At 48.9% G+C, this 14917-nt stretch overlaps 1 protein-coding gene across 2 annotated transcripts in view; it reads right to left on the bottom strand.

Moving 5' to 3' along the window:
• The window catches only part of SPNS2 (SPNS lysolipid transporter 2, sphingosine-1-phosphate), a gene marked incomplete at its 5' end in the record, with an annotated part of 98018 nt that extends 86028 nt beyond the window's left edge, over nucleotides 1-11990 (bottom strand). For both annotated transcript variants that reach the window (XR_014002584.1, XM_081173041.1), the window contains one exon: nucleotides 11657-11990. Coding sequence is in view for 1 of the 2 variants with exons in the window: in XM_081173041.1 (XP_081029167.1) it covers nucleotides 11657-11990 (334 nt within the window). The remainder of the gene's footprint in view (nucleotides 1-11656) is intronic.
• Between the last annotated feature and the right edge of the window lie 2927 nt (nucleotides 11991-14917).

Below are 14917 nucleotides of genomic sequence, written 5' to 3'. Positions count from 1 at the left end.
CTCTAATCCCAGCCATATTGCACTCATTTAAAACTCTTACACTCTGACTTTCCAAGGTGACTTACAATTCCTTTCTTGTTTTAAAGTCAAATGAAATCCACAATAAATTAAAACTAAGCACACAGACAGCCACAGAACCACCGGCAGAAAAATAGCCAGGGGGGGAAATGATTAAAAGATCATGTTATTATGCACCAAAAGCTCAAGAGAATAAGGCTGTGCACATGCCATACATTTAAAGCACAGACTTCTCCTCCTATGCTCCTCGCCAAAAGAATCCTAGAAACTGCAATTTGCGAGAATCATAGCTTTGTGAGGGGTAAACTATAGTTCCCAGGATTCTTGCAGAAGGGGTGCTTTAAGCATGGGATTTAAAGGGGTTTTTCATATAAATGGATTGCATATGCCAGCCCTCTATGGTACATTAGGCTGGCCCTGCCTCCGTTTGCATGTGTGCACTTAACCCTTTCTCTAGGTAAAGGTAAAGGGACCCCTGACCATTAGGTCCAGTCATGGCCGACTCTGGGGTTGTGGTGCTCATCTCGCTTTACTGGCCGAGGGAGCCGGAGTACAGCTTCCGGGTCATGTAGCCAGCATGACTAAGCCGCTTCTGGAGAACCAGAGCAGCGCAGGGAAACGCCGTTTACCTTCCCACTGGAGCGGTACCTGCTTATCTACATGCACTTTGACGTGCTTTCGAACTGCTAGGTTGGCAGGAGCAGGGACCGAGCAATGGGAGCTCACCCTGTCGCAGGAATTCAAACCTCCGACCTTCTGATCAGCAAGTCCTAGGCTCTGTGGTTTAACCCACAGTGCCACCCGCATCCCTTAACCCTTTCTCTACTAGCCAGTAAAATCCATCACTGCCCCCTTTCACTGTGGCTTTTCTTTCAGTATAAAGATTCACAGATCTAGCATATTCCCTCCTGCAGCTGAGAAAAATGGTGATTTTGATCAGAAGGATGACCTCTGGGGGATGAGTTGAGACACCCCCTTCTCTGTGTTGTTGCTTTAATCAAATCTGAACCCTCCCCTTCACAAGCACACAGACACCCATTCAAATGAAATAAATGATTAAAACAACCCAGCAACAGGGGGAAACTTGAAGTAAATCTCCCATGCTGTACCTAATACAGCCCCAAGACATGAATCAATGTCTACTCTTTCAACCGTATTCACAATTTAGGCTTCCAAGTCCCCGGTTCACACACAAACACACACGCCGACTTTGCCATCATAGCTTGAAGGATGTAGACTGGAAAAGCAGGCTAATTATTTTTAAAAAAATCTGCATCCGTTGGGATCGCATTTAAAAAAAATATGTCAAGAGCAAAACATATTTGCATGCTTCACCTCGTCAAACTCTGGAGCCAGAGGAAAAAGTTACACAGATACACTGAGATATCTCCTCTGAGGATCATCTCAACCACAGGACAGCTTAAGCCTTGCATACAGATCATCTTTGCTCTAACAAGCTGGCTTTGCAAGGAAGCCTCTGGAAGCGAAGTTACAGAGGGAGAAAAGGCCTGACAACAGAGGGGTGTTGAGTGTGTACATCTCAGGTTCAGCGATATGTATCTGACTGACCCCGACTCATGGAGGCAGCTGAGGTCTTGCAATGTCCTCTGCTGCAACCTCAGTTCTGGTGCAGCTTCTCTTGACCTCATTTAGGAAGCATGGATAAAATAATAATAATAATAAAGCCGCATGGAAGCAAATTTTGCAGTGGTAAACCAGACTCTAAAGAGAGGAAGGGAAAGCATTCTGCCTAAAAATAGATCCTCTTGCCTTGCAAGTGACAAGTTTGTCTTTAGAAGGCAGAATAAAGACTCTGGGTAGTATCCCACTAAATTCTACAGATTCTGATTAATGACTGAGTGAGGTCCGTTCATTTCAATGGGTCTACTTAGGGTAAAACACAGTTGACTCTTTGCCCTTAACTGCAAGAGGCTTATCTCCTTTCTCATAAGCTTAGAACTCAATGGGTTCGTTCCATGAAGCCTTCATATCTGGAGATACATCGTAGACAAAACAACAAACTTCTTTACGCAACAGCTCATAGTTAACTTGGGGGATTTGAAGCCGCAAGTGAGACGGCCACTAACGGCCTGAAAAGGGAATTAAGACAAATTGGAGGAAGATATCAGTGGCCGCTAATTAGGATTGCTATATCAACTGCAGCCTCAGAGGCAGGACATGAGGGGGATGAGTGGGAACAGTGGTGGACTTTGGGCTTTCAAATTGCAGCGCCAACTTTCAGCACCTTCCACTGATCATCATTGTTGTGGCACCCCCAGTAGCACCCAGTGTGGGTGAACTGGTTGTGCTCTCCTAAATCTGCCTCTGAGTGGAAGAGGGGTAACTGAGCTCACAGCCCACATTCAGGCTTTCATAGGCTTCTTTCTGGCCAGTATGAGACTAAATGAGCCTTAAGTCTGATCCAGTGGGGATTGTGTGAACTAGTGTCAGGAACTCCCTAGGCATGTTTTGCTACTGGTCCGGGTCCCATTGCGACTGTGTGAAGGTTCCTGGGCACCAGGTTGGCGACTGCAGTTTTAAAACCTCTGCCTTTGTCCATAGTCAATGCCATTTCCATTTCCACTGTGTGTGTGTGTGTGTGTGTGTGTGTGTGTGTGTGTTTCTCCTTCTTGCATACTGGGACAAGTGAACTGTTGTAAGAGCAAGCTGCAGTCAAGGAATGTAAGCTGAGATAATTGAATCGTAGGATTATAGCATTGGAAGGGACCCCGAGGGTCATCCAGCCCAACCCCCTGGCCAAAACAGACATTTGGTTGTGGCAACCTAGCTTTTTGGCACCTAGTTTATATGTTTGAGTTCCTAACAACCATAGGAGCTAACTTCTAGGGCCAAGGTCCCTTCAACCCCCTAAATAAAATATTTAAGGGGGGGGCAGGCCAACACAAAGTTGATGGGCATTGCCATTCAGATGGTGTGTATGTGATCGATTATGGAGGGCAGAGCTCACCTGACACACACACCCCATATTTTATTCAAGTTGGCACCCTTGTGAGCCAATACATCAGGCAGAGTAGAACACACAACCGGTGGGTCCATCTAGCTCAGTAGTGTCTACACCAACTGGCAGCAGCTGTCCAGAATTCCACTCCCAACCCTACCTGGAGATGCAAAGGATTGAATCTGGGGATTTTTGCATCCAAAGGAAGATGCACTGCAATTGAGCTACAGCCCTGCCTTTACAGAATTGCTTTATTTGGGCTGTGACCCTTCCTCCAAGTATGGAGGTGTGTTGAGATCAGGAGCCCCCTTTGCAAGATATTGGAAGGAAACTCTCCTGTGGTTACAGAAACCATAAAGAGAGATCAGGAAAGAGGAAGCGAAGATCAGAAAGAATGCAAAGAGTTACTAAAAGGAGATGCGAAGGATGAGTCAGAGGCAAAGGCAAAACAACATTCCAAAGCCTCCGAATCTAGAGTCCACGTGACTTTTGCGGAAACGTCATCTTGAAGGAGGGGCGGACACCGTGCCAACAGGTGTCTCTGGAATGCCGCTCCGACAATTCTCACCGTGGCGCTACAATTGCCTCCGATGACAGAGCTCGCTCTCATATCCTCAACCACTTCCCTTCCTTAGTGACAAGAGGCACACAATTTTCTTCTTCTCCAGGAAAAGCCACGTGTGCAGGCAGAATAAAAGAAAGCCAACTCCTAACTCCAGGCAGACGGAGGGTAGCAAACTCCTTCCACAATAAGCCTTTGGGGGCAGATGAAGGCTGCAGAAACTTCCGTCGTGGTTCTCTGCAAGTTGAACTTGCTGCTTAAAAGCAGAGGAGCCGGCTGTGCAGGTTTCATCCCGGTCAGTTGACAACCCAGCCTGGCCAACGGACAGTCTGTTCTGGACCCTCTCAGACACTTTGAAAGCCTGCCATCATAAACTCTGGAGGGTCACACAGTGCCAATTTGCAAAGCAGTGAATCACTAGATAACTCAGTTGTTTAGAGTGTGGTGCTGATAATACCAAGGTTGCAGGTTCGATCCCTGTATGGGACAACTGCATATTCCTTCAACTGCAGGGAGTTGGATCAGATGATCCGCAGGGTCCCTTAAAACTCTGCAGTTCTGTGATTCTATGAACATGGGGCTGCTTCATTAGACATTAAGCCAACATGGCCAGAGACAATGGGAGTCACCTGGGTAAGCTAGTCTCTTGAGCAAATGCACACACACGCCAAATTTCAGCTGTCTGTTGGGGAAGTCTTACAGCTGATTTTTCCAATCAGCAAGTGAATGAGTCAGTGACGACAAAATGCCAGGCAATGAAACTCATTATTTTTTATAGATAATTCTCTGCACCACAACCTACAGCATACACTATACCCTCACAACAACCCTGTGAGGCAGGCTGGACTGAGAACATGGTGGTCCCACGTTCCTCCACTGAGTGAGGATTTGAAACTGGGTCTCCCCAGGCCTAGTGAAACACCTTAACCACTGGACCGTGCTGGATCGAAAAATGAATTCCTGAGATTCTAAACAAAAACTTGCAAGCTATACTTGAAGGTGGAGATGACCACAAATATTTATGCATTTATTTGCCTACCCCTTCAGAAGATTTTTGTTTTGTTTGTTTTTTCAAAGAAAACCAACCAAGAGCTTAACAGCTTACTCACTACAGAGCCGGAAGTCAACAGAGAAGCCACATATTGCTAACCAGGTATCAGGAAATGAGCACGTAAGGTTTGGCTTATGACTTAACAGCCAAGCATAAGGATGTGACCAAGGCAGAAACTGCACCTTATCCTCTGACACACACACACACCGAAATCTGTCACCTTGCGGATATCCCTCTGGGTCCAGCTCCTCCCTTGCAACTGGGCCGGGGCCAAATTTCCAAAGCTGCTGCGTTCTTTAATGAGCACACCATGCTTTGGCTGCATTAAAGAGCAGGTAGTGCTAATTGCCACCTGCCCTGAGACACAAACCGGATTTTTCACCTGATGACCTGATTCGCACACAAACACACGCATACATTGCTGGCACCTGTCTGGGACTGGATGTGCACCCAGATTGCTGAATCACCGATTCCAAATTAGAGCCGGACAGGGTGGGGGGGGGGAAGGGGGCGGGAAACACATTTGCACAAACATAGCACAGGCAGAGTAATTAACCTCAGCTAATCTTTTCATTACCTTGGGCTGCTGCCTTTCCATTTGCAGAGTTAGCAACCCAGAATTCGTACGCAAGCTACATTTCAATTACACTGGTGCTCTGCCGCACTAGCTTCAAGGCTCCAGTCCTCATCTTTTACATGCCATCTCAGCCGCGCCCCATGACTTTTGAGAAGAACGTCCACAATGAAAAATCCTGCATATTTCAGTGACCTGTGGATTATTATTTTTAAGGCACCCACTCAGGTCACATCTGTCCCAATGCGAACATACCTTGAATACTAAGGTAGCTGCACATTAGAGAGGGGAAGCAGAAGTGGCAAGCAAGGCATATGTCAGCTTTATTTATCCCCTTTATATCGCATCTTTTTCTCCGGGGAGGTCAAGGTGGGGTACATGGCTCTCCCTCTCTCTGTTTTATGCTCACAACAACCCTGTGAGGTAGGTTAGGCTGAGAGTTCACGACTGGCCTAAGGTCACCCAATGGGCTACATGATCAAGTGGGGATTTGAACCCTGGTCTCCCAGGCCCTAGGTCAACACTCTAACCACTACAGTCATACCTCGGGTTGACTATGCTTCAGGTTGAGCGTTTTCCGGTTGCGCTCCGCAGCGACCCGGAAGTAACAGAGCGTGTTACCTCCGGGTTTCAGCGCTCGCGCATGCATAGACACTCAAAATGATGTCACGCGCATGCACGGAAGTGGCGAATCGCAACCCGCACACGCGCAGACGCAGATTATGTTTGCTTCAGGATGCGAACAGGGCTCCGGAACGGATCCCGTTCACATCCAGAGGTACCACTGTGCAGGCTTATCTACAATCTTATCCACAATTACGGGTGTTACTGAGGAACCCCAATAAACTTTGGAATAATAATAACAGTAATAGTAGTAAAAAAGGTAAAGGTACCCCTGCCCGAACGGGCCAGTCTTGACAGACTCTGGTAGAAGTAATAATACTGTAATAGAAATTTAGAGTTGCAAGAAACCTTGAATGTCACCTAGCTCAACCCAAGGCTCAGTGATGGAATTCTGTATCTGCCAGCATCCCTGAGAGATGTCCATCTAGTTTCTGCTTAAATATCTCCAGCGATGGAGACCCCACCACCTCCCAGTGCAGTATGTTCCATAGTCAAACAGACCATTAATTTAGAAATTTGAAAGCTGCATCTCAGTGGCAGAGCATCTGTTTTGGAAGCAGAATTTCTCAGGTCCAATCACCTGCAACTCCAGGTAGGTCTGGGATTGTCCCTGCCTGAACTCTTTTGCACAGCTGCTTCCCGTCAGTGTAGACAATACAGTGGCACCTTGGGTTAAGTACTTAATTCGTTCCGGAGGTCCGTTCTTAACCTGAAACTGTTCTTAACCTAAAGCACCACTTTAGCTTATGGGGCCTCCTGCTGCTGCCGCCCCGCCAGAGCACGATTTCTGTTCTCATCTTGAAGCAAAGTTCTTAACCCGAGGTACTATTTCTGGGTTAGCGGAGTCTGTAACCTGAAGCGTATGTAACCGGAGGTACCACTGTACTGTTCTTGATAGAGCAACGGTCTACCTATGTCCCTATGAAGCAGCTACCTAGGTTCCCAAAAATCTGCCCACCCTGCAATTTCTAATCCTGATCCATGGAGCAATGGAGCACACAAGGAGTGCCTTGTTGGATCAGGCCGGTGGCTAATCTAGTCCATCTTCCATTTGTCCTTTCTTCATAGATTTGTAAATAGCTTCCATTCCTCCCCTTACCCTTAAACGTTCTCTTCTCCAAATCACACACACACACTTTCAATGGTTCCTCATCTGATACAGTTTCTCAGTTTGGAGCACAGCTTGGTGGTGAGTGTGAAACCATCGCCCTTATCACTTTCCCACTTGGAGGTGGGTTAAGTAAAGTTAGTTCCTGCCTCTCTATACCCAGAATGTGCTGCTATGAGTAATGCCACCCGCAACCCGCATCTAACGTCCTGGCCAGCTTTTTGGCCCATTAAGGAGAGCTTGGGACTTCCCCAGCTTTATAGCCATCTTTAGAACCAGAAGCCAAACAGAAAAAGGACCAAACAAAGGAATGTGTTAGGGCTGAAGAAGCCACCCATTCCACAAGGCCAGCTGACATTTGCCCAGGCTTTTGTTTACACAGGCGTTTCCTGGATTTCCTGAAAAATGGTGGCCGGCCGTTGCTCCACACCCTATCAAGAAGGTCTCTCGCTGCCGCCTCATCCTGGGGTCTCTTCCCTGACAAAATGGATGTGAGGGACCAGGGTGGGGTTGCAAAGAAGGATCTCGTTTGTGTTCTCCCCTTCCCAGAGTGAACAGCGGTGGTTTTCTGCGGCGTAAGCAGATCTGACCAAACGCTAGGAATACAAAATGTGCTTGGTTTCCCATCCAGCCCAGGAGGAAGTTCCCTCCCTCTTCTTCCCCTCCCCACCCCCAACAACTCCGGCTGTCCCTGACACCATTTCTCACAATAATAGCGTGTCACTGCCGGCCTGCGAGCTGTTTTTCCGCAGTTTGGTTTTCACTGAAATGTCATATTGCATTTTACAGCTGTTTACGTAAGCCAGCTCAAAAGGGCCTTACCCTTGGCATGATTAAGGAAAATAGACAACCGTCAAAAAATTAGGAGCCTTCCCCTCAGCCACCCAAATGTCAGGTCTACACGACTTGCAGGCTTCCCACAGGCATCTTGTGGGTCACTGTGAGGAATAGATGCTAGACTGTGAGCATGTTCGCACCATACGTTTTGAGCATTACGATACCACTTTAGAAAGCTGTGGCTTTCCCCCCAAAAATCAAGGGAGCTATGGTTTGTTATGGGCACTGAGAGGGATTGTTGTTAAACCGCTCTGGGAATTGCAGCTACATGGGAGAGAAAACTACGCTCAGCGCCCTTAAGAAACCACAACTCCCAGAATTCCTTGGGGGGAGCCATGGTTGCTTAGAGAGGTATCTTATGGTATGAATGGGGCATAGATGGGCCTAGAATTTGGCCTAGAAATTGGTCCAATGATCCAGCAGTCAGGCTTCTTTTTGCCTTGTCAAACACCCTGAGGTGGTTACAGGGACATAGGAAGCTATACAGAGCCATGCCACTGGGCCATCAGTACTCCCTCAACACTGACAGGCAGTGGATTTCCAGGATCCACTTTCCTAAACCTACCTGGAGTTGTTGGGGACTGAAATTGGGAATTTCTGCATGCATTGCTCAAACACAGAGCCCTGCTGCTTCCTTCTCAGCATAACTAGGGTTGCTATACATCTGGAATTTCCTGGACACAGACAATATTTGGTCCTCTTTTGTAGCTGACATGTCTGGGAAAATGAATGGCAGCCCATGTCGGAAGTGTAGATTTTGGCGAATTTCATTTTTAAAAACCCCAACCCTCAACAGGGTTCCCCCCAAAAATATGGCAAACGAAGGCCCCCACTGTCTGCAAAATACCGCCTCTCATTTCTCCCGGTGGCTGGAAAGGTGCTTCTGGGAAACTGGCAAATAAAATACATTTTTAAAAAGCCCTTCCCTGTTGTGTGTACTCTGTGGAAGCACCACTTGTGTCAGAAGAGTTTGCCTGTAGCCAGTGGCCCCCACCACACACTGCAGTAGCTAATCTGAACCTCTTGCTAGCTTCTGTAGAGAAAATGGGTCCAATTTCAAACACAGTGAGGGGCTTTCTGAACCTGCCCACATAAAGAATGGAGAGAACGTGGCTCAATAGCAGAGTGCGTGCTTTGCAGGTTCAGTACCTGACATCTCCAGTTAAGGAGTATTGTGCAGGAAGTGAAGGGAAAGTCTAGCGGAGACTTTGGAGAGCTGCTGCCAGTCGGAGCCAACAGCACTAGGCTGTAGGGACAAACAGTCCAACCCAGTATAAAGCAATTCTCTCTGTGGGCTTCGTGGCTGAGTAGGCGTTTGAACCCTGGTCTCCCAGGTCCTAGTCCAGCCTTTCTCAAACTTGGGCCCCTAGGTGTTGTTGGACTACAACTCCCATTATCCGTAGCTACCAGGACCAGTGCTCAGGGATGATGGGAATTGTAATCCAACAATATCTACATACAAATATGTGCTTACTGTATTAGGGAAAAAATCAAACTGCTGAAGAATGTTCATAAATGTTCTTTTTTGAAGCATTAATTGCTGCAGAAATGTGGAGGATTGAATTTAAGACCAGGTAAGAAATAAGAAACAGAACAATGACAGAGTCAGGTCCTTCCATCCCTGTTTGAGTGTGTAGCAGTTCCCAGCAGGAATTATAAACTGCCTCCCCGTATTCTCTTTCCCAATCAGAAGACACTCTGTGGCCTTATATAAGCACTATCTAAACATGATTACAGAGGCAATATACCGGTAGCATAGTAGCCAGCAGTGGCTTTGGATATGGGAAGCGCAGATTCAAACCCCTCTGCTGAACCATGAATGTCCTGCAGCTAGTTACTACATCTTAGTTTAAGCTACCTCAGAGGGTTGTTGTGTTGATTAAATATGTTTTCCAGGTCCCTGGAAAAAAGGCAGAATTCAAAGGCAGACAACCATTGTTTACATGCACGGGGGGGACTCAAGCTTCCCTTGTCCTGTTTCACCCCAGTCACAACAGACCTGCAAGGTAGGAAAATATCCTACAAAATGGAACAAGACTGAGGACCATCAGTTCTACCTACTGAACTGGTTCCAAGAAAGAGGCATTGAATTCTGAGCCATGGCACCTTGCACAGCTGAGGACAGTACTTGTGTCTGTTGGAAATGCAGCATTTTAAAAGCACTCAGCATTTCAAGGGAAAACACACAGCAGCTCATTCTTGCTGGCTGCCAGTTCCCCTTCCAGCATGTTTTCCCCTCCAGGCAAAAAAGGGGGGGATCATAGCCCATTTTTCTCGTCCAGAAGAAAAAAGCTCTCCTACAAATCTCTCCATGTGCTGCTGCAAAGAGCAGTGTTGAAACAGAAGCCAAGATTGCCCTCTTCTTGTGCTCCAGAAAATCCAGGATATATTATACACACACAAGCACGCACAATGACTTGCTTGGGCAGTACACACACACACACACACACACACCGCAATATTTCCAAACTAACTGGAAAATACCCATCCTTCCAACCCAATTCATTTTCAAAGTACATCTTATCTCAGGTCTAACAGCTGTACCTGTCATCCATGCAGAATGCAGAGAGGCATCCCATATTTCCCTCACAGCCCTCTCTCTCTCTCTCTCTATCACACACACACACACCCCACAGTGTCAGGGATCTGGGATGTGCAAACACAGAGGAGTTACTTTTGGGTGCCCCATCAGGGCTGGGAAGCAAACATCTCTGAGCTGGGACCCCAAATGACTTATTTTATCGCAAAACTCAACGGGGAAGGGACAACAGAACCTTCCTTCGTTTACTGGGGTGCACAATTAAAAGACAGAGCGGAAGACAATGCCGCAAGCCTCCACACAAGGAGTGTTTAGTTAATTACGTTGCACGGGCCCCGATTTATTTATTTATTAAAACCCAAAGCGCTGCAATTCAGCCATCGTAAACATGGGTGGGGGGAGAGAGAGTGGGTCGTCTAGCGTGGGCATCTATTGACCTGAGCATTTTTACATTCTTTATCATTTTTAAATGACACACAGGGAGATAAGCCTGGCTCTGAAACCACCTCCAGCTGACCTGCCTGGAATTAAGAGAAAGGCTTCAAATTCTCACACCAAGCCAGCGAAAACAGCGAGGGCTGTCTAACCACCACAATGGATTCCTTCTGGGTATGCGAAGCATGTTTGCAGCGGAGAGATGAGGACCAAAACATCCATCCATCTATTCATCCATGCCAATGGCACCGGCCACCTCCAGCATACCCAAATCCAGGAGAGGACCCCTGCTTTTCCAAGGTGCCTAGCGGTGGGCGCCCCTCACCTCCCGCCACGCAGCTCTGCTCAGCCTTTTGTATGCACATCCCCATGGCAAACCAGAGAGCTGCTTTTATTCCAATAGGACAGCTAAACAGCATGCGGCAGAGAGAGAGAGAAGCGCAGATGGAAGAAGGAGGGCGAGCAGATCGCTGGGGACGGATGGAGAAGAGGATGGGGAAAAGAGAGACGGGGAGAGGAAGGGAATAGGAAAGAGGAGGAAGAGAAAGGCTGGAGATGGGGAGGAAGGGAGAAAAATCAGTGGGGGAAGAGGAAGCGAATGAATGGGGGAAACAGGAGGAAGAAAAGGATATAAACGGAAGAAAAAGGGAAGGAGAAAAAATTAGACGAGGAGGGAAATAAGAAAGAGGGCGTGGGGGAGGGAAGCGCAGGATGGAGAAACAGGAAAGGAAAGAAGGCGAATAAATGGAAAAAGAAGAAATGAGAACAGGGGAGAGTCAAAAGAGAGAGAAAGCGACCGAAGGAAAAGATCAGATGGAGAGAATGAATGAATGAATGAATGAATGGTTAAGGTGGAGAAGGGGGAGCGCGCGTGGGTTTCCCCCCCTCGGGGGCAGAGCGAGCCCCTTCTCGGCCCGCCTGCCGGGGATCTCCCGAAGCGCCGCCTCACCTGCCACGGTGTACCTGTCCAGGTAGTTGAGGACGTTCCCCACGCTGAGGATGGCGGCGGCCGCCACGCGCGCTCTGCCCAGGCTGGGAGGCGCGGCGCCCGCGGCCGCCGCCGCTGCCTTGTCGGCGCCGCCCTGGGGCGCGTGGACGGCGCCCGACAGGGTCTGCACCTCGCCGCTTCGCCCGCAGCAGCCGCGGTCGCCGCCGCTTCCTCCTCCTCCTCCGTCGTCCTCCTCGTCGTCGTCGCCCGCGCCGGCCGCGGCCGAGACCCGGAGGCGCCCGCTGCAGCCCGGCGGGCCGCCGCTCGACGAGCCGTCGCTCTCCAGGCACATCATGAGCCGCCGCGGCCGCGCTGCCACTAGACGCGCACCTGCCGCCCGGCCGGCCGCTGCTCAGCGCCAGCAGCGCCGCATCTTCCACCGGCCCCGCCCGGCCGCCAGGATTGGCCGCGCCGCCTCGGCTCCGCCCACCGATCCTCCGCCCCTGCCCGACGGCGCGCAAAGGGGAACCGGGCGGAGGATCGCAGATGCGCGCGCGCGCTCTGTCCCTTGCGTTCTGCCGTCGGCGGGGGCCGCCTCTGACTTGCCCCTTCCTCAAGTCGGTGGGACTTACTCCCGAGGAGACGTGCACCCAAGTCCAGTGGCGTAAAACTGCCCAGCTACGTTCCTCGACGGGCTTCCACCCAGTTAGAAATCGGCCATGGCGCACAGTGGGGGCGCTGGGCGGATTTTAGCCTCTGGGCTTCTTCAGGCAGGGTAGGCTGAAGCTGCCTTATGCAGAGTCAGGCCTTGGGTCCGTCGGGGCAATATGGCAGCGGCTCTTCGGGGGTTTCAGGTAGGGGATGTGGCCACAGGGTTACCTGGAGAGGCTGATGAAGGGACTCAACCTGGCATCCGCGAGTGGAACTTGCTTCTGAAGAAAGGTGAGCAGGATAGGGGCGCTGGCCCCCAATAACTATTTCGTGTTTACATGGAAGTAAACGCCACTTGGTTCCATGGGCTTGGTTCCCCCGGAAAGGTCTGACATTGGCTATGGATTATAGCACTCAGAGCCACTTTGGCTATTCATTCCCCCACTGCTTGCCCTGGAGGAACACAAGCTGGAAATGTTTTCTATACATAAGCAGAAAAGACCAGGGGTCGGGGTTAAAAACCTTCTTCCCTAGCACTGTGGTGTGGATCTGAATCACTCCGCCCTGTGGCGTCTTAAAAAAATATAAATAAATGTATGCTTTTGTACTTTCGCGATTTCAACAATGATTTATCTTGTATTTCGTAAAACCAATTATACACACACACAAAATCAAAATCTATATCTATATATATATATATAATATGCACACACAATCTTAATCATGTTTTCCCACATTACATCTAGCATGACTAAAGGCATGTGCATTGGGGCAAGTATGTCACTACACCGCTGGTGTTTGTTTATTTCAAGCACTTCCCCCTTTAGAGCCCCACACGCTCTCAAGGAACACATGATAGAACTCCTATAATCCGTGGCCGACGATTGACAGGTTGTTGGCATCCATGCCTGTCTCGAGAGACGTCAGAGGGTGCCTCGGGAGGTGAAGTCAAGCCACTGTTTTTGAAGCACTGAACTGACCTCCGCAGAGCACAAGCCGGAGCAGTGTATCTGGAGGTCGCTGATGTGGTCCAAAGGAAAGCAGAGCAGAGTTTGGCACCAGCTTGGCTGCAGGAGTTGCTGGAAGGAGGCGTACAACATGCCATCCGGGACTACACTCCAGATTTGTGTAGGGTTTATTCTTTAGCCTTTCCTTCTCCCAAAGATATCCCACAAGGCAGTGGAGGTTTAGGAGCAGAGTTTGCCTTCTCCTAGATGGGCTACCTTCCCAGGTTGACAAGCCCCATCTTAGAATCATAGAATCATAGAATCATAGAGTTGGAAGAGACCACAAGGGCCATCGAGTCCAACCCCCTGCCAAGCAGGAAACACCATCAGAGCACTCCTGACATATGATTGTCAAGCCTCTGCTTAAAGACCTCCAAAGAAGGAGACTCCACCTCACTCCTTGGCAGCAAATTCCACTGTCAAACAGCTCTTACTGTCAGGAAGTTCTTCCTAATGTTTAGGTGGAATCTTCTTTCTTGTAGTTTGGATCCATTGCTCCATGTCCGCTTCTCTGGAGCAGCAGAAAACAACCTTTCTCCCTCCTCTATGTGACATCCTTTTATATATTTGAACATGGCTATCATATCACCCCTTAACCTCTACGGCGAGGGTCAGCAAGCTTTTTCAGCCGTGGGCCAGTCCACCGTCCCTCAGACCTTGTGGGGGGCCGGACTATATTTTGAAGGGGGGGAAATGAACCAATTCCTATGCCCCACAAATAACCCAGAGATGCATTTTAAATAAAAGCACACATTCTACTCATGTAAAAACACTCTGATTCCTGGACTGTCTGCGGGCCGGATTGAGAAGGCGATTGGCCCCTGGGCCTTAGGTTGCCTACCCCTGCTCTACGGCACGTGCAGAAACCACCTTCTTGACCATTGGTCTCCTCTGCTCAATGCATAGGAGACTGTCTTCATATGTAGGGGAAATCCCTAACTCACTGAGGGTTTGAGACCCATTGGCTACCCTCACCTGGTTCAGCCGGCGAGTTGAAGCTGTTTTTCAGCGTGTAGCCGCTGTCACACACTACCACCTGCCAGAAGCTGCAGGTAAGAGTTGAGTATGGGGTGGGGACCAAAGATGGACAAACTACCCCAAAGGGAGCACCATGTATCCCCCACCAGAATTACTACCCCTCCCTAACACCCCATACACCCCATTGGCAGGTATATACAGGTATATTGTCTATACCTGGGATGGGGAACCTGTGACCCTTCAGATGCTGTTGGACTCCAACTCCCATCAGCCTCTGCCAGTTTGGCTAATTGTCCAATTAGATTTCTGTAATCGAAAGCTGAAGTTATCCTTACCCTCCCCACTTTCTAAACACCTCACCATCCAGCTTCTTATGCTTCATTTTGTAGATTTTTGGCCTTTCTAACATGTCTTCTTCGTCTTTGGCGATCACTCGTAGCCGAGTAAGATTGTCTTCCATGAACATGATCTTAGCAGTGAGTCCGTAAGTGACTGTGGAGACCAATTCTGGATCCACACGTCCTTCCACAGTGGTGGTGATGTTGATAGTGATTTATTATTTCGAAGTCCGCTTCAGTTTTATTTGTTTTAGCCAAAAGAACAGGCACCAAAAACCACAATAAGTGAGGTAACTGCAAGGCGAGTG

Source organism: Podarcis bocagei (assembly GCF_964188305.1).
Source record: "Podarcis bocagei genome assembly, chromosome: 15".
NCBI classification, from domain to species: Eukaryota; Metazoa; Chordata; class Lepidosauria; order Squamata; family Lacertidae; genus Podarcis; species Podarcis bocagei.
This window is presented reverse-complemented; position numbering and strand designations above follow the sequence as displayed.